General features: G+C 38.3%; 1 protein-coding gene across 12 annotated transcripts in view; it reads right to left on the reverse strand.

Moving 5' to 3' along the window:
* The window catches only part of Kdm4c (lysine demethylase 4C), a 453,670-nt gene that overhangs the window by 95,832 nt on the left and 333,381 nt on the right, over positions 1-24,457 (reverse strand). Inside the window, exon 18 of one of the 12 annotated variants that reach the window (XM_087183466.1) lies at positions 8,975-9,574. The exons of the other annotated variants lie outside the window; for them this stretch is intronic. Within the exon in view, the coding sequence (XP_087039592.1) occupies positions 9,356-9,574 (219 nt within the window). The 3' untranslated portion in view covers positions 8,975-9,355. Of the gene's footprint in view, positions 1-8,974; positions 9,575-24,457 lie in introns of those variants that run through there. 12 annotated transcript variants of the gene reach the window in all.

Genomic DNA, 24,457 nt, shown 5'->3' on the forward strand with positions numbered 1-24,457 from the left:
ACACAACCTGGGTCCCTTGCCAGGATGCCAACAGGTTTAGATCTTCTAGCCACTGGAATCCTGAAGCCAAGAGAACTATTTTCTTGTACAGTACCCAGCATTAGGTATTATTATAGCAAACACAAAATGAACTAAGAAAATTTAGCAGAAGAAGTTAATTTTCAGATGGAAATTAGGATTACTGTTTTATTATAATTTTCTGAGTGGTTCTGGGCAAAACTTCGGGCAATTCTCTAGACTAACCCAACCTGAAAAATAACCACAAACTTTAGGAATGTCTGTTAGTTAGACACATCTCTTTGGTTGTCCATCTTTTGCTCCTTTGGAGTTAGACAAACTCTACTTGTCTGTTTATCAAAGGCACCTAGAACAGTATACAATTAAAATATCAGAGAGAACCTTGAACAAACAGCACACTCCTCCAAATCTTTCCCACATGGCATTTCACAGTAGTTAGTGTGGACTGTGAAGTCAGACAGACCTTAATTTGAATTCTAGCTTGGCGGGTACAAGGGTGAGTAAGAGGAACAGCACAACTAACAAGGCCTGAGTCACAAGAGAAGGAAGGCAGAGAAGGGTGAAGATGAAACAGGGTGGCCTCCAAACACTCGCCGCCTCTCTTGCTTATGTCCCTCTCTGCAGAAAGAGCTCCCCCTCTACACTTCCTACCTGTGCCATGCAGAAAATCCAGGCATAAAAGCAGCATTTGCAAATAAAGTAAGTGTTAAAAGAACTATCATAATTTATGTTCAAAGAAGCACTTCACTGATGGTATATAGCAGCACTTGCTGAATCACAAAATAGGCCATGTTATCTATGTTGAGAAAAATCAATCATTTATCATTTTTACTTTGCTCACAGCTCATTTGGGCTCCATCCTTCAATTCAAGTTTATTTCAAAAATTTTCTTTTTTTTGGTACTGGGGATCAAACTCAGGCCATTGAGCTTGTGAGGCAGGCGACAGAACCACTGAGCTAAATCCCCAGCCCCAAGTTTATTTCAAATTTAAAGGGCAAAGGGGGGACATATAATTACAGAGAACTTCAGAACAAATTTTATTCTGAGCATTTATTAAGTGTCACTATACGTCTTTCAGGGAATGGGTGGGGAAAGAAAGCCTTCTGAATGACAAAATAAGTGCTCTCTAAAAACAGTCTGCAAAAAAAAAAAAAAAGTACACACACTTCAGGAAAAGAAAAATACTGTGATGTTTTTTCAAAAGAAGGATGTCACATATTGCAGAAAACCCGCTACACTGTCGGCCCTTAGAGAAGAAATTCAAAATGCATGTGCAGCTATCTCAATAGCCATGGTTCCTCAAGGAGCAGGTCACCATACTAATAAATGTCTGGAAGCTCATGGCCACCACTTTGAGCAGCACTTGTAATTATAGAGGCCAGAGGTAACTTGTATTAGTCTCATGATGTCTCAATAAATTTAGTTTTAAAATATTTATACAAGTTTTTCTTTTCCTGAAGTATGTATACATTTTTTGGTGGACTCTCTACTTGTATATTTGCACTTGTATTTCTTTTTAATGTTAATATTAAAGAGCACTTGTTTCCTAGAGGAAATTTCATTATTTGAAATTACTATTTATCAGAGATCAATCAGGAATGCTTACTCTCTCTGAATTAGGCATTTATTAGTTGAACTCAGAATTGCTGAATTTTTGCTTAAGAAAAATCATGCTACCCTTTTTGGTGCAATAGGGCCCTGCTACAGCTACTACTGTGTGTGCTCTGTGCCCTATAAAACCTATCCAGATTTTATAGTTACTTTTAACTTAGGAGGAGTTCTGAAGTTTATTCAAATTGCCTAGCTTTACATCTTTCTGCATTAATACTGGGAACCATAATAGTTTAATTATGTAGTTTAGAGTAATTAAATTTTGAAAGGCACACAATTTTCCTATTTGACCCAATTGCAGGAGGCTGGCTTATGAGCACCCTACTGCCCCAAGACAAGCAAAAAAAAAGTCTTTATTTATTCTGTGTATGAAGTATGATTTGCTATTGGTATTACTGAACTGAGGACTGGATGAATTTTCTGTTTATCTCTGCCCTCAAGCCCAAAGGCATGTTTACCTGATTATATACCAGAATAAATTAAAGATAAAGACTAATTAGTCTTAGAATATTTGTTCTCAGACAGTGCAAATGTCCAACAGCATGGAAGGCTCTAGTGTATTTTGTTGAATTTATTTTTCTTTTTTTTAGAGAGGTGTGCATTGTTTCTCAAATTCCTGTTTTCTGTACATTTACTAACACAGCCTCTTATGAATCTGGGATGAAACAGTAAAGACATTTCCCATTTGCAGATGTGCAGTGAAGAAACTGTGTCCCAGAGTGAGTTTCAAGCACTCCTCTTGTTTGACTGCCCCAAAGCATTTTTTTAACAACTGAAATAAACCTTTATAGATACTGCTGCTGCATGTACTCATCTTGGTGAGTGATGCTGACTCGAGTGGTTAAGAAAAGGAACAGTTAAAGAACTTGCCCTTTTTCTTGGATAACTACATAAGCTGCTGGGGGAGGAGGGGTGTTTCTTCCAGCTTGGAACATCACAAGCTTTCCCAAGGCCCCTGAGTACATCTGACCCTTACTGGAAACTGTCATCCATGAATTGTTCTGTACTCCAACCTCTATGACTCTCATCTTTCAATTGTGCTAGGAGCAGACCACATTGAAGAAATTTAGGCTTGAGTTGAAATTCCCCTGCACCACCTCCCAATAAACTGAGGAAGCAGCAATGGAAAGTTATTACAAAGCCAACACAGCACAGATGTGACTCAGGTGATCTGCAGAGGAAGCACCTCTCCTGGGAGACAAGTGCAGCCCTGAGAAGAGCTGCTTCTGGCTGTGGTCCTCCTGTGTGCACATGACTGCCCAGGCCGAGCCAGGTCCCTCTGCTAGCAGTCTAAACATCACCTTCTCTGCTCAGACTCATGGGATGCTGAGAAAGGAGAAGAGTGTCCTAGCAACGAGCTTGGGGAAAGGTCTTCTAGAAAAGAGAAATCTGGGCTTTCCTTTCGCTTGGCCCTTAGAAGTTCCTTTTACCTTTCCTAAATTGGAGACTGCACTAAGGCAGTGAAAATAAGCTCCGGCTACAGGTTTGGGGCTGACACCAACTCTGCCACCACATGGCATGGCACTCATTAGTAACAGGGACATAGCTTCTAGATGAATTAGTGAGATTCCTTTGAGGGGCACAAAGTGCCAATACTGTTTCAACAATGAATCTGTTATAAGAACAATAGGTAACTATTCTAGTCCTAGTTGCTTCACTGGTCTGATGAAGATGATAACAGCAAGTACTCCTCAGGGTTAAAAAAGTTCAGCACAATTCCTGAGGGTTAGTAAAAGGTAAGGGATGCTGCCCTCATTTCTCCAAAACTTCACCTTTCTCTTTAACCCTAGCCCAACTCTACACTGTAGAGGCAACTGAACCCTTTCCTTCACTTAGGTAACAGGGGCTACTGGGCACGGAACTGTTCAATTTCCTCCCCTCCACACTCACCTTCTGAGCACTAACAGTTTCTAAATATTTATGCTCATACGTATTTAGAATCACATACCCCAGGTCTTCTGCATCTTGTAATACTTAATGCATCAATTGAACAGCATACATAGAGTTGGGTGTGGTGCACAGGCAAAGGAATTGCAGCCCCTAGGAGGCTGGGGCTAAAGAATCCCAAGTATGAGCTCAGCCTGGGCATCTTAGTGACCCTGCAAGACATTACATCACAATTTTATAAAGCACTGAGGATGAGGCTTAGTGCACAGACCCTGGATTTAATTCCCAGTACAATCAAAAAGCCTATATGTTACTACATCATAAATTTTAAAATATTTTAATAACTGTACTTCAACTATTATTTTCTCTGAATATTTTAAGTACTTTTATTTATTTTTATTTTTTTGGTAGTAATGGAGATTAAACTCAGGGCCTTCTCATTGAGCTAGATCCCCAGGCCTTTTTATTTTTTATTTTGGGACAGGGTCTTGCTAATTCACTAAATTGCCTAGCTTGTGCTTGAAATTGGGATCCTCCTGCCTCAGTCCCCCAGAGAGCTAGGATTACCAGCCTGCACCTCACACCTGGCTTTTAAACATTCATCTAAGAAAGCCATGGGTTTTACCAAAAACTGTCAAAGGAACCCATGATACAAAAAAGTAATGAACTCCTAATATGAAATTATTAAAAATGCCTGCAATCTAAATTATATAAATACAATGAGTACAACAGCAATACACAAATCTGAACAGGGATGTAAATCAATAAGCAAAAATGAAGAGACTATATATTTAGATTTAGTTGGATCTTGACTTTTAAAAAATGTTTTATTGCTTTATAATAATAATTTTAAGGAATGGGACATAATCCATGGACTCTCTAGACCTATTTTTTTCCTCCTGATTTTGTCTCAGAATCAGAACAGGTAGCTTTGTGCAACAATAAACCAAAGACACCATGTTCTATGTTGGTTTCCCACACTGTATTTCTAGTTGGCCGTGAGCAGATCTTCTGAAAAGGTCAGGCTTCAACAGAAGAGTAAGATCATTCTAAACACACAAATGTTCCTCATGAAAATGACACCACCTCATCTACATTATCTACAGTGTCCTAAAAAATTAACTGTCTCTCAGGAGATACTGGACTAGCCCAGCATTAACTATTCAGCCAAAACATGAGAACCTCAACTTCTGTTAAAAGTACCTTTTAATTCAAAGAAAATATTTTTCAGATCCTAAGCCACTTCTTACTTATTCTTGGTCTAGCCTTTATATAATGAGCTCTTCTTTCCCCGCTCAATTTCTTAATGGAATTTTCTCAATATTTAAAAATTACATTTCTGTGAGATCTTCTTGAACAGAATGGTGAATTACCCAAGCAGATGTGTGAAAGGATACATTCATGCTCTAAAAAACATTTACTGCTTATATTATGGCTCACTGGAAATCATTAAACTGTGGTCTTCTATCACTCACTCCACTCTGTTAAGAGATGAAGATAAGACAGTTGATCCTGAAATCTACTCACCTCCGTTTCTCTGTGTGTCCTCCTATACGAATTCAAAGCCGATGAAGAATGGTAGTAAACTAGAAATTGCTTTTGCCTAAGGGTATGTGCCTGTGTATCTTAATCTATAATTTTAAGGTTGAGGTGTTAGTTTTCAATGGTAAATTATAAAGAAAAACATTACTCTTCAGAATCCTATTAAAATGGCACTGGCCAGATTAATGCAAAGTGAGGACACAGAGGAGTTCATAGTGTCCAGTTGTTTATAGTAAAGATAATGTTTGAGCCTCATAATGGCCCCTGGTATCTGAGCAGATTTTCAGGCTAATTCCAATAGCCTTGCCCTACCTGCGAGAGCGGATGAGACAGGCCCGGGAGTCTTCCCACTATGGGGCCAGGTTATTGTGAGAGCTACTGTGCTCCTCTGGAACCTTGGTTTCTGCAGACACACTTCACAGGATGGCTGTGGGAAGTGAGGCACTAATGCACAGAGAAGGGCTCTTCACACACAAAAGGTATTGCACACATGGCCACTATTACAATTTGCTTTAAAAGATGGGGAGTGTGCGCACTTCAGCAGCACATATACTTTAAAAGATTGGGGGAAACACACACACACACACACACACACAAAGATATACTAGTCCTTTCCAGGTTGCTAGAGAAAAAGGCAGAAAAGCTTGTATTTAAGATCCAAGTGGAGCAGAAAATCAGACCACTGCAATCTCAGGAGAATGTTCCATGAAGGAACAAAAAATACGATGTGAGCATGTGGTCCAAGTCCTGGATCAGGACCTGTGCAGCACAGGGTGCTCTGTCCTGCCCACGTCTCCTTGGCCACAGTCCACATATTCATGCTTCGGCTGTTGTTTCCCAATCCAATGGCCAAGGCGAGGACATGGCTTGACTTGGTATTACTGGGGTATGCTTCTCAAATTTATTTTATAGAGGAGAAAAATTTCCTCATCAGTCAGGGTTTTTAACTAAGACTCTGAATATTTTTGTCTTTGCTTCTATAACCATGTTTAATAAACTTTTTAAAAGGGGCAACACTAAAATCACATATCTATCTAATAATTCAGCAAAAAGATAAGACACTAAACATCCAGCTCCAATGGTTCAGCTTAAAGTATATGGAATACATATACTGCTTTATGTCTAGGGATAAACATTATTTCTGCCTTTAAATTAATTTAAGTATAGCTGGACATGGTAGTGCATGCCTGTCATCCCAGCACTGAGGAGGCTGAGGCAGGAGGACTGCTGCAAGTTCAAGGCCAGTCTGGTCTACATAGTGAGTTCAAGGCTAGCCTGAACAGCACAGAGAGACAGATTTTAAATATAAAGTGATCATATATGTGTGTGTACATATATATGCATATATTTTTTCTATATGAGTGAGGTAAAAAAATTATTGTATTCTATTATTAGACTTGTATAAAGTTTGCCAAAATTCACAAGTTTTCATCTATGTCTCAAATGAATTCTGACTTTCTCTTTGATTAAAGCCATTCCTGGGAAAATGACAAGCTGCAAGTTTGCATTGAAAACCACCTGAGGGAAACCCACCGCCACTCCCCACCCTACCCCAGGGAAGAAAGTCAATGCTCAGGTTCATGAAGTCAAGAGAAGATCTGATTGAAAAGCGACCCTGAGCAGTGGAGGTTTTTGAGGGGTTTTTGCCCAAATTTTAGATTTTATGATGGTCTTTTCACAACTTAGCCCACCTGCTCATAAAATGTTTCTATGTCCTGCTACAATTAACATTTTCATTTGCACACTTACCTAAAGAAAAAGAAGAGAATGTTAAATTAATTCTTCCCCTTGCAGAAAAAGTGCAGTTAACAGAAGCCATATACTGTTTGAAAAATCATGAAAAGCAACATATTTTTATAACATGAATCAAAGAAAAATGTGCTTAAGAATTTGTTTCTCCACCAAAAAAAAAAAAAAAAAAAAAAAGAATTTCTTTCTCCAGGGGTAACCATACACCACATCCCTAAAAGTAAGTAGAGACAGTACAATTGTTTTGACTGTCCCACAATTCTGAACCTTTCGTGGGAAGTTGATCACAGAAAATCTAAGCATTCCAAAGCCATGCCTTCATCTGACCACACCAGGCACGAATGCAAAGAAAGCTTAAACCTTCTGAAAACATTTTAAACCTGATCAAATTAAAGGCAGCACCAGAAGGATTATTTTTCTTAGCAAGAACCCACAAGCAATTTACTTGACTAGAAGAAAAAAAATGCGAAGAAATCCTTTATCACAAAACAGCTACTTGAATCTTTCCACCAATAAACCTCCCATCCATCCAAGAATGCCTATCCTCCCTGATGATAACAAGCAGAGGAGATAAATATTTTATTTTTTTCTATAAAACCTCAAATGATGTTTTCAAATAAAATAAAAATGTAACTTCTACATGCCACTGTCAAAAATCATCCTAGAAATAAATGTCATTTTAAAGGCTGCAAGTTAAAATATTTAGGAGAAAGAATCTACTTGTCCAGCTCCAAGCAAAAGCTCTGAAGAGGTTATGAGTTCATCTATCAAATTTTCATCTACCACAAGGCTGACCGACTAGGAAAACTGCAGAAAGCCTGGCCCTGTGCTGTAAGAGAAACTGAAGGACAGGTGGTTTAAAGCTCTGGACAGTAACACGGTCCAAGTACAATGAAGAGGCTGGAGATTCTGCAGTGAGTCTCCAGGGCAGGTGCCTGCAAAGGGCAGGCAAGCAGCTGCTGTAAGCCACAGTACAAATTCAGAAACTGACCGGATTAGGTGGACCATCAAACTCCCTCCAAAGAACTCTGACCCATCAGTCGAAACCTAGCAAAGAAGTCCAGGCCAGCAAAATATGGGGAAGAAAAATTTAAGTCAAATTTAAAGAGCTTCCACAACCACAACCTTTGGGAATAATATTCACTAACTTTTTTAACAAGGAAAATTTGGTTTTAAAGTGCTTCTGGGAACATTTAACTTGGACTGGAAAGGTTATTTGCTCCATATAGGCTGAAAGCCAAAATCTACTTTTAGCCAGAGATGATTTTAATACACCTCACAAGAGTATTGTGCCACGTGAGCAGGCATAAGTGACAAGCAGTGAAGTAAAGTTATGATTTCCCCCCAGAGACCTGTTAAAATGTACTATTATATAGAGAAAATTTCAGAAAATCCAAAAGGAACTCATCTGCACTATTTCAGAAACAGTAAAAATGCTTTCCAACTTATCACTTCTTTTACTCTGCCTCCTCCACTGATAGATACCACAGAGTAAATACCATGAAGAACTCCATCTTGTCACAAAAGGGGTCGAAAATGCCTTCATCTTTCTACTTGGTTGTGACCCTGTACTATCTAGGCTTTAAACTTCTAGCGCTTCAACTCCCTCTTATCACAGGGCCAGGCTTTCTACAGTGTATATTTTTTCCTTTAAGTGTGCTATGGATGAACACATGAAGAATCTGAGTAATTATAAAAATAAACAAACATGAAAATTCCAAGGTTTTATATCGTCTTTAAACTACCCAACCTCCCAAAACCACATTAAATAAAATTAGAAACATTATCTAGAAGAGAAATGGTGATTTTTTTCAAGTTTTATAATTCTAAATTTTAACAGCTTTGATATTTGTCTTTATCCCTGTTTAGGTTCTTTTTTTTTTTGGTACCGGGGATCAAACTCGGGTCCTTGCACTTGTGCAGCAGGTGGTGAAACCACTGAGCTAAATCTCAGGCCCCGTTTAGGTTCTTAACTCATGTCAAAAAATTTCCCCTCATCAATTCTTGAAAAAGTTCCCCAAGTCTTCAATTAAAAAAACAATAGGTAACTATGTTTTAGAAAGCTGAATCAAATATCAACTTTCTTATGTGAAAGCACTCTTGCAAAGGAGTTCCAAGCTGCTATGGAAACAACATTCTTTTTTTCAAAATAACAGAACTCCCAGCTGAGGACTGCTGGCATGTAAGCTCCCAATCCAAGCCCATTGACAGCTTGTGGAGTGGACAGATGAGGCGTGGAAAATATTTTAAATTAGTTCATTTATCTTGTTGAGACACAGGAAACAGCAACAAACTTCTCACATTAAAAGAATAAGGGGAAAAGACAGTGCACACCCCTCCTTGTAATGTGTAGCAAATGTAGTCCATTTAGCCAACCCAACTATTTCATACTGTCTAATAATAGCCACATCTCATATCCTGAAGGATTTTTTTTTTCATGATCAAAAGATCCAGAAGGATGGCTAGAAATCATTGTTTTTGAATTGTTTGATGGACTCAAACTCTGGAAGGCAAATAATTTTGAAAGCAATGTTTTTGATCCTAGGCTTACTTTGGACCAATATTAATGAATCTAGAAAACTGTAATAAAGTAATGCATATATGTACAAGAAAGCTCAAACATGCCACATTTAGAATAGCAGGAAAAGGATGGATTAAGAAGAGAATGTGAACCTCCCAAAAATGGACCAAATGGCTGTTCTCTTGGGTGCTGTTCCATAGTGTCCACTCATGGAGGTTTGTCCTCTCTTCCTCCACAGGTCTGTCCTAGGACAAAGCAAGGACTTCAGGCCGGGAGTAGAAGCAACTGAATACAGTAGAGCCAAACACTGGTCCTAGAACTGGCTGTACTAATAATCACTGGGAATCAAGAACTATGTTAAAAATATTGTCCCTTTCCTGCTTCCAAATAGAAATTCTGACTCAGAGGTCTGAATGGGAGGCCAGGAATCTCTTTTTGATAAGTATCCAAAAGTAATTCTAGTTCAAAGCTAGACTGTAAATCATGCAGCATCTTCAACCAGCCTCTTTCATAAAGTAAATCCAGACAGAAATTTTAAAACTATGCCCACATGCATAATTGTAAGTGATCATATAAAATTTCTCACCATAATTTTAAATGTGTGAAAGTTATAGTTCTTGTATTAAATATTGCCATTTAGAAATAAAGCACAATTCTTCACCATGGTGATTTGATACCTTCATTATTCATTAAAAAAACAAACTCTTTAACAAGTTTATCATTCCTTATTTTCTTTAAATTTATATCGTGTCTATTCTACTCTCCCCAAAGAATGTTATCTAAAAAGACTTTATGCCTGGAATTCTTTTGACTACTCTATACTAATAAAAATATGCATATTAACTGAAGTTTAATTTTTAAAATTTCCTACCACAAAGCTTTAAGATTAAAAAATCTTCTGGTTTGAATAGTTACTATACATTTATTTTCAGTTTATAAATAATCAAAGTTATATATATATATCACAATGTGTAATTACTATTAAGAAAAGTACATTTTATTGGAAATGTATCTCTTATCAGATAGATGGATTCTATGAACATATTTTACACAATGCTACAGTGAGACAGGTTTGTGTCTTTTAAATCATATTTTTCTTTCTGTAACAACAAAATAAATAAAAGCATTCACATTAAAGAGTGGACAGAAATGTAGGAGCTCTGTTGTAGCAAACTCTCTCAATTCCTGTGACTTCTTCACAAGTTCTGTGCCCAAAGGCACATGGTCATTATCTGTCACGATCTATCTGATGACATTCTTTGAGCACTCCTTCAATTTTGACAAAAGTAAAGGAGCTGCCTGACTTGTAGACAAGTCTTGTTACCCAGCCATTCTATTCGTTCCCTTTGCAGCTTTGCAAGAAACAGTATTTTGTATCATTCCTCCATTTGGCATGCCAGAGATCCTTCGATTACAGAGGGGTATGACCATAAGATCAGAGATGAGTGGGAGGAAACAAGACAGGAGGGGGCAGAAGACCCTGTAGACTACAAGTGTCTGCTCAGGCAGATCAACTTTAGGATGAAGTATGTATAAAAGTTGAGGACCTAGAAATAAATTGTCCTTGGAACTCTCCTCATGACACATACACTACATGCATGCACGCATCAGTTTCAAGTCCTCTGCCAGGTGATCCTACACACAAAGTCCACGATCCCACAGGGCTCTGGGTGACCATTATCAAGTTTACCAGAAGAGGAAACTAAAGACCAGGGAACATGCTCATAGCAGGCCTGACAGGATGGAAACAGGGTCATGCCCAGCACAGCCCTTACCCTCCTGAGTGCAGGTCCTGAGACTGAGGCTATGGCAGCATCTTCCTTGAAGCAAGCCTATTTATTCCAGCGTGGATTCTCCTGTTTCCCTCAAGTCTGGCCTTTCTATGAGGATTCTCCCAAGACCCACAACATGAAATGTGGATAATTATTTCCTTCTGTGACAGATGGCATATTTATTCAACAGAGTAATAACTGCTCAGATGTTGCTGTTGCAGCAATCAACGTATATAAGAGCACACAACCAAAATCCTATATGGCGTAACACAGAAATTTCTAGTTCAGAGCAGTAGAGTTTTAAAATACAGAAATAACCACCAATTTTTAGATCATTTAAAAATTTTTCCTGCTTGCTTTGGCACTCAGATGTACTAGAGAGGAATAACTTCAAAAATGGAAAATAATAAAGAAAGGAAAAAAACCAAGTTCCTCCACTGCATGCTCCATTCACTTCAGGAGGGGTTAATGCAGAAGCCCAGTGGGGAGCACCGTTTTTCTATAAATGCTAAAATTATCCCGCCAGGCAGTATAAGGAGAAAAACACAACAACAAGAAGGAAATGAAAATTTTAAAATCTCCCACTCTATGAGTAGAGAAAGGGTGGTGGGGACCATAAGCCTAAATACCAGCTCTTCTCCAGCAGGAGCTTTCAATAAGATGCCATCCGCATGCAAAATTAAATGTCATCCTGAAGGCCTGGGCTGCTCCCGGGTTGGGCCTCACAAACCCATCTTACAGTCTAAAAGGCAGGCTAACCAAACAACCAGAGAGAGCCTGTTTTTCTGCTTTTTGTTGTTCCTCTTAGTTCTGTCTAAACAATTAGCTTCTAATAAACAACTTTTTGTACTGCCTCATTGGGTCTCTGAAAGGAAAAAGAAAAGACAGGAATGATCCCAGGAAACAGAACTGAAAGGAATCTTTAGTCCTGAGATAAGGAAACTGGGGCCTGAAGACAAATGTTTGCTCACTGTCACAGAACAGTGGCTGAGGGCCAAGGATGCCCTTCAGCAGCCAGCCCAGCTCCACAGCACCTTCCTCATTTTCTTCTGCTCCTATCCTCAGAGGCACCTGTCCTCTGGCTTCCTTTCTGCTCTCCAATGTGTTTAGCACCATCCTACATCAAGGTCCTTCGCTATGCCCCCCTTTATCTGGACCACTACCTATCTTCACCGTCCTGAGTGATGGCTACTCGTCTCTTAGGTCTTGAATGTTATTTCTTAGGCTCATCTGGTCTTGGCCATCCAAAGTAGGTCAGACGCCATGATCGAGATTCTTGTGGTACTATGGTTCATAATCAATCATTTGTTTAACACAGTTCTCTTCCTGGACTTAGGACATTACTAAACACTGGAATCCATGTGTTCCTATTTGTCATTATAACTCTTTACACATAACTGCTCAAGACCTGGAACGTGGTAAGCACTCATGAAAAATCTGTAGGTAAATTTAATGCATATTTTCTGTCAGATATTGCTCTGAAAATATTACATATAGTACTATTAATTTTACTCTTGCCTAAACTCTATGAGGTAGGCAGTAGTCTAATTTCCCACTTAGAGATGAAGAAATTGAGGCACAGAGTAGTTCAGAAATTTCACTACAATCATACAACTCGTAAATGGAAGAATTGCTTAAAATAATATACAACACAGCACTGGTATCATTTACAGTTGTGGCTTTATGAATAGCCATGTAGACCTACACAGGAGATAATCGATGCTTTAAACAGTTATTAAAGAACAGGTTTATTAACATAGTGGGCCCTAGTATAGAGCACCATGAAGATGTTTTACAAAAGCACTTGATAACAGACTTTATACTATCATTCATGTTCCAGTAGCAAAAACTTCCACAATACACACAACCACAATGGCTAACACAAAATGTTTGTCATGCTCTTGCTGAATGTTGGTGTGATGCTACTCCTGGTGTTCCTTAAACTGGAAGAATGGTTGCTACTGAGTACGCCATTCACACAAGTAAGAGATGGTGGCAATATGTGGAGGTATCTAGTGTAAAGCTTCATCTTAGTAGCTTCACCAGTTATTAATGTTCACATTAATTGAAAAGCCCTGAGCTTGTGATATCGGTCTCCCCCCTCCCCAAGTTTCCCAGCATAGTTAGATGCAAGTAACTAATTCCATTAAGCTCATATTTTCATAAGAACATAGTAACACATAGAACACAGGCAATGTTCTATTACAGGAAACACCTGACCACTCAGAGACTTGTCTTCTTTAGTACTTGGTTATAGGGATCTAAAAGTGATCATTTTAATAACTCTTTGCCACCACATACTGTGGACTATTAGTTGAATATGCCCTACAATTCTCCATAGCTGTTTCGTACTCTGTCTAAATAATACTTTCACTCATTCATCCTTCTCCCAGTGGAAAAACCCTTACTGAAGAATTCAAACCAAATTCTAACAAAATTGCAGTGGACAGATTCTCTCCCACCTCAGGTTTTTTGAGAAGAGATGATATGGAAGGAACATTATCTGTACAACAGTTTTACTGTGTAAGTGACAGTATCTTGTCTCATAAAGAACTCAACTATTTTTCTTTAAGGCACTTAACATGCAATAACTCATGATTCCTATGTCACTGGATATTAGATATGATTATCTCATTTTACAAATGGCAAATAATATTAGATACCTGAAGATTAAATTCATTGCCCCAAATTTCTTAACCAGTGGCAGAACTAGAACAAGAGCCCTCCGGTGTTCTACTCCTTGCATAGAAAATTTAATCTACACTTTATGATGATCTTGAACTAGATAAGATATGGCCAAGATAAGTATCACCAGCCCCCAACATGATTAACACATGCATAAATCCACACATACTAAATATGTATACACACAATAAATACATGAACTCAAAATATTGACTTAAAATGTGGGAAAACTGAATGTGGAAACTGATTAACATCATGCAGGCTGATGAACAGAAAAAACTCTACTTAGGTGGTAAATAACTAAAAACTGTAGGCACTTCTTCATGAAACAGACAACAGAGAAACTGTAGGTCTTATCCCTGCTTGAGGGTGAGCTATAAACAATGGCTAGAGGCATTAATATTAAAGAAAAGCCCTTAATGTTTGGGGCTATATATTTTATCATTTCTCCTAAATCTGACAATTTCCTTTTATTACATACAACTGGATCATTTATTCTATTGAACAACAGACCTAGGTTCCTTTTGTCACCAGTGTGTTTTGCTACTGCAAATGCTTGACAAAATTGCCCATTTCATTCTTTATTCCCTATAGATCTTCCTGTGCCCAAGGAAGCAGCTCTAAAGCAGTGTGAGATTCCAAGCCAACACTGACAGCCCAGTAGTCTTGGGACGAAATGTCAAGTCAGCAGACAAATGCCAGAGGAGGGAGCAAAGCAGACCCTCAGGAAAAGGACTGCCTGCAGCCACTGAGGGCACCCTGGGACTCAGACAAGAACCAGCGGAAGTCTGCCTCTGTGAATGACACCAGGACAGGACCCACACTGACAGTCTCTGGAAGATCCAGTGAGGGTTTGTGGGGACCCTTAACAGGGTACTTCAGCTCTAGTGCCCTGCCTTGATCAAAATAATAGTAACAATGCCTGACTGGGCTCTCTGCATAACTTCTCCTGATCCTCCTGTTGGAGTCTAAAATGAAACTCAGGGGAAACATATTATTCCTAAGAGGACTTTTGGTCTGAGTCACTCTGTACCATTTTGGTGGGCTAAATTAGAGATAAATCTTCTAAATGTCCATTCTAGGAAATTCATTCACTTAAACTTTTCCTAAGTATAGACTCAGGTCCCAGGTAACGCTCCAGGGACATAAATGAACAGTTCAGTTTCCACCCTGGAGTAATGATTGACTTGGCTTTAGGGGCCTTTACTCAATGACTCTGTTTCTACCATGATTCCTTTCACGGGATCAAAGAGTAGGCCAAGCGTAAGGTCCCTGATGTCTACACACCCTCCACTGAAATACCTTCCTAAAATGTCCCTGTTAGCCAGCAATTAGCTCTCATGGCTTCTGTTCTCCTGCAACTTCTAAAGGAGTACAAGAGCACTCTTTGTGATGTTTGGCCTGCTCCTTGGGTTTCTCGGGTAGCATATGCTTTTCTTACTAGTACCTGATCTACCTTCTCCTGTTTGTCTCTGAATTTATCTCCAGGGCTGTAGACACTTGTTTTTCAGACACTGGAAACACCAAGGATTCCTCCCATCAACATGAACATATTTCCTCACTCAATGCAGTTACTCTACTTTCCAGATTTCCCCATTATCCCCACAGGCTCTAGGCCCATGGGGTGTTTAATGTTTTTCCACAGAAATGCCAGGTGTGATCCTGGCATTTAGAGTTGCCACCATCCCCCAAATGGAAGAATGCCAGGACCACACTACTGCAAACACTTTAGTCAATGGGGTAGCACCACCTGTGAGATCGGATGATTTCCTCTATTTTTCACTCATTTACATGAAGGACAATGGCACAGACTTCCCTCTGCTGTTCCTCATTTGTTGTGAGTTTGGTATGCTGTACAGGAAACAAGCAGAAATGCTTCTCAGAAGTTATCTGAAATCCTGTGCATATCAGCCATGCCAAATCATAAAAATAGGAAACTGCATTCAGTCAGACTAAGTCTTTCCCTTAGGACTTTAGCCATCTAGTTATGCTTCAATTTCCTTAAAACATTTGGCCCAGGCCCCAAAGTCCATTGTATACCTGTGTGTCTACTTGGCACATAAAAGAGATTCAGGAAAGGGGAAGAAACAATAAAATTTCAGGTTTAGAGGCAGCACTAACTGAAATAATCTCCCTATGCATACACTTGTCTTACAGGAAGATCACTTACTCACCCTTTCTATTCACCTTTTGATAACAATCTACAACATCACAAGAGGGTAATTTGAAAGACTTATAACTGCAGAAGTTGTTCAAGCTATTGCATTAGTCTCTGCCACGCATGTTAGGTTCGCCCAGTTAGCTCATTTACCCAAGAGAATAACCTATTCATTTATTTATTAATCAGGTCAACCAAGACTCATTTAAACTAGCCCTCTTTTACATACTAGCTAGTGGTCTGTTAATGTTTTTGTTTACAATTCCTCAAAAGTAGTTTTTTGCAAATGGGAAGGGATTACAGGAAGAGGTGGGGAAGGGGGATAGAAAAAGAATTAAGACTACCAACTACCTATGATCAATATAATTGTTATATACTGCAAAAATGTACTAATAAAAAATTTTAAAAGGCATTTTGGAGGGTTGGGGATTTAGCTCAGTGGTTCTCCCACCTGCCACGCAAGGTTCTGAGTTTGATTCCCAGTATCAAAAAAAAAAAAAAGATAAAAGAACTTATAGCATATTCATTTGATAGAATTCTGGAAACTAAGTAGATGTTGGTAAACTACAATCTGAGGGTCAAACTGGGCACAGGGCCTGTTTAAATAAAGTTTTTAAAAAGGCATTTTGGAGAACTACCTCTTTACTTCCACAGTAAAGTTGAAATTCATTTTTTTAAGGCTCAATAGATGCAAATACTATTATTTTCCAGCATAGACTTCCACGATAAGAATTATAGGTGCTTTAAATATATTTTTATCTAACTTTGGGTTTGCAAATTTAGCCCAATTTATGCGAAACATGTCCCCCATATATAACCCAATAGACAAAGACAGTCCTCATTATTAAACCTATCTGCCAAAACAGACTTCTTTTCTATCAGAAAAGGTCTAAATTTATTTCTCAAGTCAATAGCTTGTATTATATGCATTCTCATATCAAGGATCTCAATTCTGAACTCTAAGAAAAATAATCAACGCTATCTATGTAAGTAGTGTCAACTAAACAATACTAAACTCAACTATCCAGTGGCTTAAACACAATAAAAAGTCATTCCTTACTCATACCACAATGCTGAGCTGGCAAGTCATTCAGCAAGACAGCTCTTCTCCACAGTCACTGCGGGACCTAGCTGACTAAGCTGCTTTCGTAAAACCTAGGTTCTTTAGTCTCTATGGATCAACTCCATTCCAGAAAACAATATGGAAGAGAACACTTGGTGAGTATTTAGTAGCCAAACCTAAGAGTGGTGTTTCACTTTTGCTCCTATGTCTTTGCCAGACCTCCTACCTTCAAGGCCATGGACTTGTGATAGAACAAGAAATAGGAGAAGACTGTAAATTTTTGTGAGCACCTAGTAGGTAAGTTACAAAGATTTTTTAAATAAGTGTATGGTTTAACTGAAGTAACATGTTGTTCTCTTCAATTTTATTTGATCATCTATCTTTATTTTGCTTTTCTAAGACTTGCCCTCGAGACCTCTCCCTTTATTTGTCTACCTGGGAGTAATATATTTATTCTATAAAGCAAAAGGAATATTAGGAAAGGAAAAGCAGCCATTCTCTTCCAAGGATCATTCTGGTATGGACCAACTGTAGGAAACAGGACACATTAAAATTTAGGATTTGGAAATTAATTCCCTCAGAACTATCAGTATGCTGTTCTTCTTGGAAACTTTTCACATAATGGTGGGACACCTGGATCCCAGTTTGAGAATCTGTGCAATACAAAGTATTAGAAAATATATATAGGAACACAGAATTCTAATTTGCAAAATGTAACTAAGTGTACTTCACAGAGACAAAAATTAAAGTAAAAAGAAATCTCCAAAATTCATTTTATAGAGGGTAATGTACATAGTGGGGTCACTCTTTACTCCAAAAAACTCGTTTTGGCCACTGGCATAGAAGAATCTCTCCCGTTTTTTATTGCACATTGACTAGAAAAGAGTTAATACAACAGGCCAAAGAGTACTATCCCTTAAAAGCCTTTCTTACAAGGTTGGCACTTGGCAGGACCAGCAGAGCTTGGATTTTAGGGAGCCTCCACCATTTCCTGGTAAGAGTGACTCACTGAGCCTCAACTGTTTATCCTGACAAAGTGGTTTCTACAGAACACCTGTTGTCTTTCTGAAGTCTGAAATTTTGATATGTGCTACACAGAGCATGGCTATGTGATTAGCCACAATAAACCCTAATTAATGAGCTTCTCTGACTGTGACTTTTCACATGTGTTGTCACAACTGACTCACAGAAGAATTAAGGAGTTCCCTGTGATCTACCGGGAGACTTGCAGAGCATGTGCCTGGCTTCCTCAGGAATTTGCCCCATGAGCCTTCTCCCTTGCTGATTTTGTTTAATAGCTTTTCACTGTAACAAATCTAATTTGTGAGGACAACTATATGATAAAATGTGTGTGATCCCTTAGCGACATGTTGAACTTAGGGTAAACTTGGGAGCCTCCAACAGACATGTAAATTACATTTGACAAACAAGTATGGACTGATTTCTGGATATTAAGAACACAGTAAGATGCAAATTCCAGTATATTTTGAATTAAATTTAATGTTTTAATTTGAAACCTCTATAAAAGGGTGAGGGTAATTTACATTCAATGTAATTACATTAAATACTTCTAAAGAGACAGACAATAACAAAAATCATACAAAACACAGACCTTGGTCTTGGCTAGCAAGTAAAACAAGGATTCCCTGAAAATTACTACTGAAGTCAGGAGAAGGGACTCTTCCTTGTTCAGAGGAATCATAAGGAGAACATGAATATGGAATTGTGAACATTAATAAGAAAGAAAATGTGTCTGGAATAAAAAGAAAACAAAAGAAAAGACAGTTCAGGGTATCTGTGTTGAGGACAAAATAGGAAACTTGCACTGTCTCTGCTGTAGGCTGGTTCCAAGACTTTTACTGGGGTTACAAGCCAAAAAAGTCACATAAAAGATTAAGGTGTCTCAAAGATATTTTCTGATTTTTATACTTTAATTCTTTTTCTTTTATTTTCCCAAGCAATAAAAAACTCCCTATAGAAAAGCTACCTATTATTTCACAGCATGTATAAAATTACTTTTTAAAAATCATCAACATCCTGCTATCCAGAGGCAAGCACAATACGGCATGGTCATATCTTCTTCCAATGTATTTAAGAAAAAAACTGGGAATACTCTAAATGGATCATTTTACTCATTAAAACTCAGCTGATGAAACATTATTAGTGGTGTGACTTAAACAGACATGTCAACAAAGGCTTCTTTGATTATGCCAGAGAGGCTCACATACAAAGCCGGGGTGGGGGTGGGGGGTGTCTCTGAAGCCACAATCCATGTCCCTGCTGGGTGAGAAACCTGAGAGACCTGAGGTGACGGTGACCCACTGCAGTAACTCAAAAATGAAGAATATACAGATGCCTTTCTCTCCAAGGTGACTGGTCTGTAAGCTGAAAATGCGCAACACACACAATGTTGGCTCCATGGGCTAAGCAACATTACTGCATCCCAGACCACCTGAGGAGAGGCACAAGGTCATCAATGCAGCACCAAGGTGTTCCCAGGACTCACACAGCCCCACTTCTCCACTTGGTCCTCTCTCCTGAGGCAGTGCAGCCAGCAAGGTAATTGAGATAGAGTCGTTCTACTGCTAGTGATTATATGAGCTCAAGTTCCTGAACTGTTCTTAAGTCTCCTTTGTATCAAATGTAAAATGAGAAAAAATATACCAACCTCAAATAGTTGTTGGAAGATTACCAGACAATGCCTAGCAGAGAGAAGCCAAAATGTAAAAGAAAACTGAATTCCAAAATAATTAGTAAGTATAACTTACTAGTGACTACTGAATAACAAGCTGCCCCACTTCATATTTACTTTGTTTTTAAGCTGGGTTGGGGAGGTGACTACAACTTTATATCCAAAGAAACTCTGCAAATCAATCACAAAGACAAATTCAAGAGCCATAAAAATAGCACCTTTAATTTAACACATTATAATCATTCCAATCTGAATGCTAAGGACCTGTCTTCCCTGTCTTGAACATGAGCTTCAACAACAGGTCTCCTCTCAACATCTGTCAGCCTGCTTTCCACATCTGTTTTCAAAAGCGTATTATCACTGAGATAGAACGTTCATGAATGAGTGATGGTGTTGCCTCAACGAAATCGTGTTTGGTTGCTTTGATGTGCTGCAAATGGCAAAATTCAGGCTCAGACATACAAAGTGGGTCCCCAGGAAATAAGCCTGTGGTTCAGGGGTGCTGCAGAGTTAACAGCTCTACTTCTGAGGCTCCTATTTCAATGCCTCCTTGCCAAAGGAGATGACGTCAAGATGCACCAAAACCATTAAACTAAGATTAATGCAAGATTTTAAGGCTGGCATGGAACATACTAGTCTCAACCATAAAGGAAAAGAGCAACTTCAGGATAGAAAAAATATATTAGTTAAAATAAATAGCTTTGCACATATATTAAAGTCAACAAATAAAACAAAAAATGACTGATAAAAGTCCTAACAACCCAGGGGCAAAAATAACAGATGACGTATTATCTTAGGAAAAGTCTGTGGTTGGTTCAAGCGGGACCTCAGGCTATTGTGTCCTCGTGCTAGAGATGATGTTGCTTGTTCCCATCTATAGTGAGAAACAGTACCTTGAGATGATAGGGGAGTGGGTGCGACTGAACGGGGGCTTTCACAGTGAGCCTCCATTATTATTGTTTTACTGTCACTGTCTTTGCTGTGTCTAGATCTCACTCCTCCCTAGAAAATACAAAGTATTGTAAGTTTCAAATGTTCAATATGTCAGATATCAATGAATTACAGTGGAAATAGCCAGGAATTTAAGATGAAGTAGACCAATTTAGTCCCAGGTCAGCCACTTCCCCTAATACTTCCTTGAACAAATTGTCATTTATCTCAGTTTCCTTAAAATTATCTTAATTTCCAGTAAAAACGGCTTGAAATTATGCCCAGCATAAAGCATTATGAGAGAAAAAATTTTGATTTTTCTCTTTGTTGCTTTTGCTGTTGTTTCATGTAGGGCACAAAGTACAGGCCTAGAAAGGGGGCTTAGAAACTCAGGTGCATACAGATCTGTTCAGGATGACAAGGAAAGCCTGTGGGATGGCACCAGTCCCAGCACTCAGCACAAGGATCAATCACATGGGCGGAATGTTAGCTCTATTTCTTATGCTACGTTGCTGCCCTTTTGTATGAGGAGAGGTGAGGCTTCATATATTTTGAGACTATAATAACAGATCATTGCACCCCAGACTTAATTTTTGTTTAAACAAAACTCTTTTAAAATAACTGAAGAATATGCCAAAGAAAAGAAGCTTCTCTTTTATCTCCACCAGCTTATGCTTCCTGATAAGTAAGTTTAAATAAACTTAAGACACATCAGGCGAATTAAGAAAATACTAAGTGATCAAACAATGAATTATAAGTAACTTACTACATGCAAAGAGGTACTGCTCTGTGATCTGTTTGGGCAGACACTGGTCAAGCACAGATGGCAGAACTGTTAGATACCTTCATATCATGCCTGCCACATAGTTGGGATACTTCCTTCCACTGTCCAGTTGCAGAAAAAAATTGTTTAAGAGCTCTACTTCTGTTCAAAAAGAGAAGGGATTCTGCTCACTGTCTCACATATTCAAAGTAAGGAGACCATCATTCTCAAGGGTAAAATCATTCAATCTCTAAATATGTCAGATTTTGTCACACATTCTAAAACTCTTGGGTGCTAGGAGTCAACCCAGAGCCACTCAAACCTGATAAGCATTCTACCACTGAGCTCCACCCCTAGCCCTCTAAAACACTTTTAAGTCCCAAATTCATGCTGACCAGTAGAACATATGTTTTCGTGTAAATTGTGTATTCTGATACACACAAACTACAAAACTGTGTCAGCATCCCAGTGATGGATGTTTAGCTAGGCTCACTTACTACTTGAGTGATGCCTTCTGCAGCAACCAATCAAGGGCTCAGCACAATAACTAAGTACAGCAATATGGTCCTCTAGGGATACTCTCAAGTAACTAAAATTGCAAAGAGTAAACATTTAAACTTGAAGTTAATGGAGTGTCCAGAATGTTGGAAACATTTCTACTTTTTTTTTTTTTTGGTAGTATTGGGGATTGAACCCAGAGCCTTCATACTGAGTTACATCCGGATTCTTTTTTTAAGATTTTGAAACAGAGTCTCACTAAGTTATTAAATTGCACAAGCTGGAATTGAACTTGTGATCCTTCTGCCTTAGCCTCCAAGAGTGCTGGAATTACAGGCATGGGCAAGCATGCCTGCCTTGCAGTCTTCTTTAATATGAGCCTATAATGTGGACTTTATAAAGATTTGCTCACAAGCATAAAAATAATACAGTCAAACATTAATATACATAACTTTCTCACAAAGTTTTCATTCTGGTTAAGATTTAAGAACAGCTTATATAAATTTGCCTATAAACTTAAAAGATTCAGATGTTGGTAAATAAGTCCAAGAATTACATCCATCTCTCTAAATGAAGAGGCACTACAATCATTTTGTTTGAAGGCAAGATTAGTCTGCAGTTTTTCAGATAGCAAATTCTTGCCTAGAACTTCTTTTCAAGAGCTGTCAATGCTAAATGCTCTTTCTGGTTAACAAAACCCAAGCACCCACACATCACCATGAGTTAGGGTTCTGAGACACCTGCCACCAGTAGAGTTTATTAGATGATAGATTTACACTTCTCTGCATGCCTCTCAGTAGCTTTTAGCTGTCTCTGACATACTGTTTGTCAAAGCTTTCCAACAGATCCAACATGAGGCAAGAATGAACTAGAGTTTGACAAGCCCTGCAAGGCTAATGACACCATGTGAGAATATTTCGAAACTTAATTTAAGACTGCTTCCCCTATTCCTTGCAACTTTATATCTCCCAAAACCTAACATATATATCATTTCAGACTAAGGCACATTTAAAATTCTCTTAAATTGAAAATAAAACAATACAAAGAACAGGCAGTGGATCTGAACTGAGATGATTGTTTTCATGGAAAATACTAGAAACAATTAACTTCTGCATCTCTGTGTTTGTTTGCAGTCTTTAAGAAGATCAGGAAGCTACCTAACTCAAAAGTGAGTATAGCCCGGTGGTAAAAGACCATGGGAGTTAGGTCAGGAATGCAGATTTGACACAGCACTTCAATTATTAACTATAATAAACCTCTGATTTCTCATCCACAAAGAAAGAGCTACTGTCATCACTTCATGAAAGTTAATTATTGAAACTTAGTGCCAGCCATTCTGCTAATATTACATATCTCATTTAATCCTTAATGTGAAAATTATTATGATGAAGCAGTAGAAACTAAAACCAACTTTCAAGTCATGATTCTGGCAGTAGGATCTTAGCTATGGAAATACCTACCTGAGATCAGAACTTGCTGACTTGAAGGGAAAGCTTTCTGGGAAGATTCCGCCAACCAAAGTTCAATATTGTGTCCAGAACGGATGGAAACATTGAGTGTGGGTCAGGATGCTGGCCATCATGGTTCTCAGTTACAAATATTCCTTCTTTCTCTTACAATCATATTCTCTTTTCTCTTACTCCCAATATCCTTGAGCTACCAGCAGGATTATTATTCATTTTCACAGTCAATCTAGTAACATTAAAACTATACTCATTTTTTAATTAACATGTGGTAAAATTCACTCTTCAGGGGCTGGGGATTTAGCTCAGTGGTTTCACCGCCTGCTGCGCAAGCGCAAGGACCTGAGTTGGATCCCCGGTACCAAAAAAAAAAAAAAAAAAAAAAATCACTCTTCAATGTGTACACTTCTGTACATTTCAAAAAAGAATGCCATGCCAGGGATTTAGCTTAGTGATTCTGCCACCTGCCTGGCAAGCAGAAGGACCCGAGTTCGATCCCCAGTACCAAAAAAAAAAAAAAATGCCATCAGTGTTCAAAAATTTAAAAAGAACACAGTTGTGCAATCTCCACCACAATGAAAATATACAACTATTTTTATCAGAAAAAATATTTCTTTGTGCTCCTTTTTAATTAACCACTCCATCCATACACAGTCTTTGGCACTAATCTCTTTTCTATCCTTACAAATTTTACTCTTATAAAATGTAATAGAACAGAATTATGGAGCCTTTTTAGCCAGCTGCTTTGAACTAGCATAAGGCATCTCAGATTCATCTGTGCTGATAGTATCTACGGTTGGTTCTTTTTCAGTGTGGAGTACTATGACGTGTATACCATGGTCTGTTAATTCATTCACCACTTGAAAAATATTGATTTGTTTACAGTTTTGGTGATTATGAATAAAGGACCTGTAAACAACATATACAAGTTTTTGAACATAAAATTTCATTTTTCTTAAGTAAATTTTTAAGAGTGGGATTATTAGATGGCATAATAAATTTGTAATGTTTAACTTGATTAGAAACTGTCAGCTTTCAGTCATGGTATATGACTATACCATTTTGCATTCCTACCAGCAATTTGTGAGAATTATGGTTCAGACA

Source organism: Heterocephalus glaber, unplaced genomic scaffold (genome assembly GCF_053883595.1).
Source record: "Heterocephalus glaber isolate CG9 unplaced genomic scaffold, H.glaber_assembly_v1.0 deba00001481, whole genome shotgun sequence".
NCBI classification, from domain to species: Eukaryota; Metazoa; Chordata; class Mammalia; order Rodentia; family Bathyergidae; genus Heterocephalus; species Heterocephalus glaber.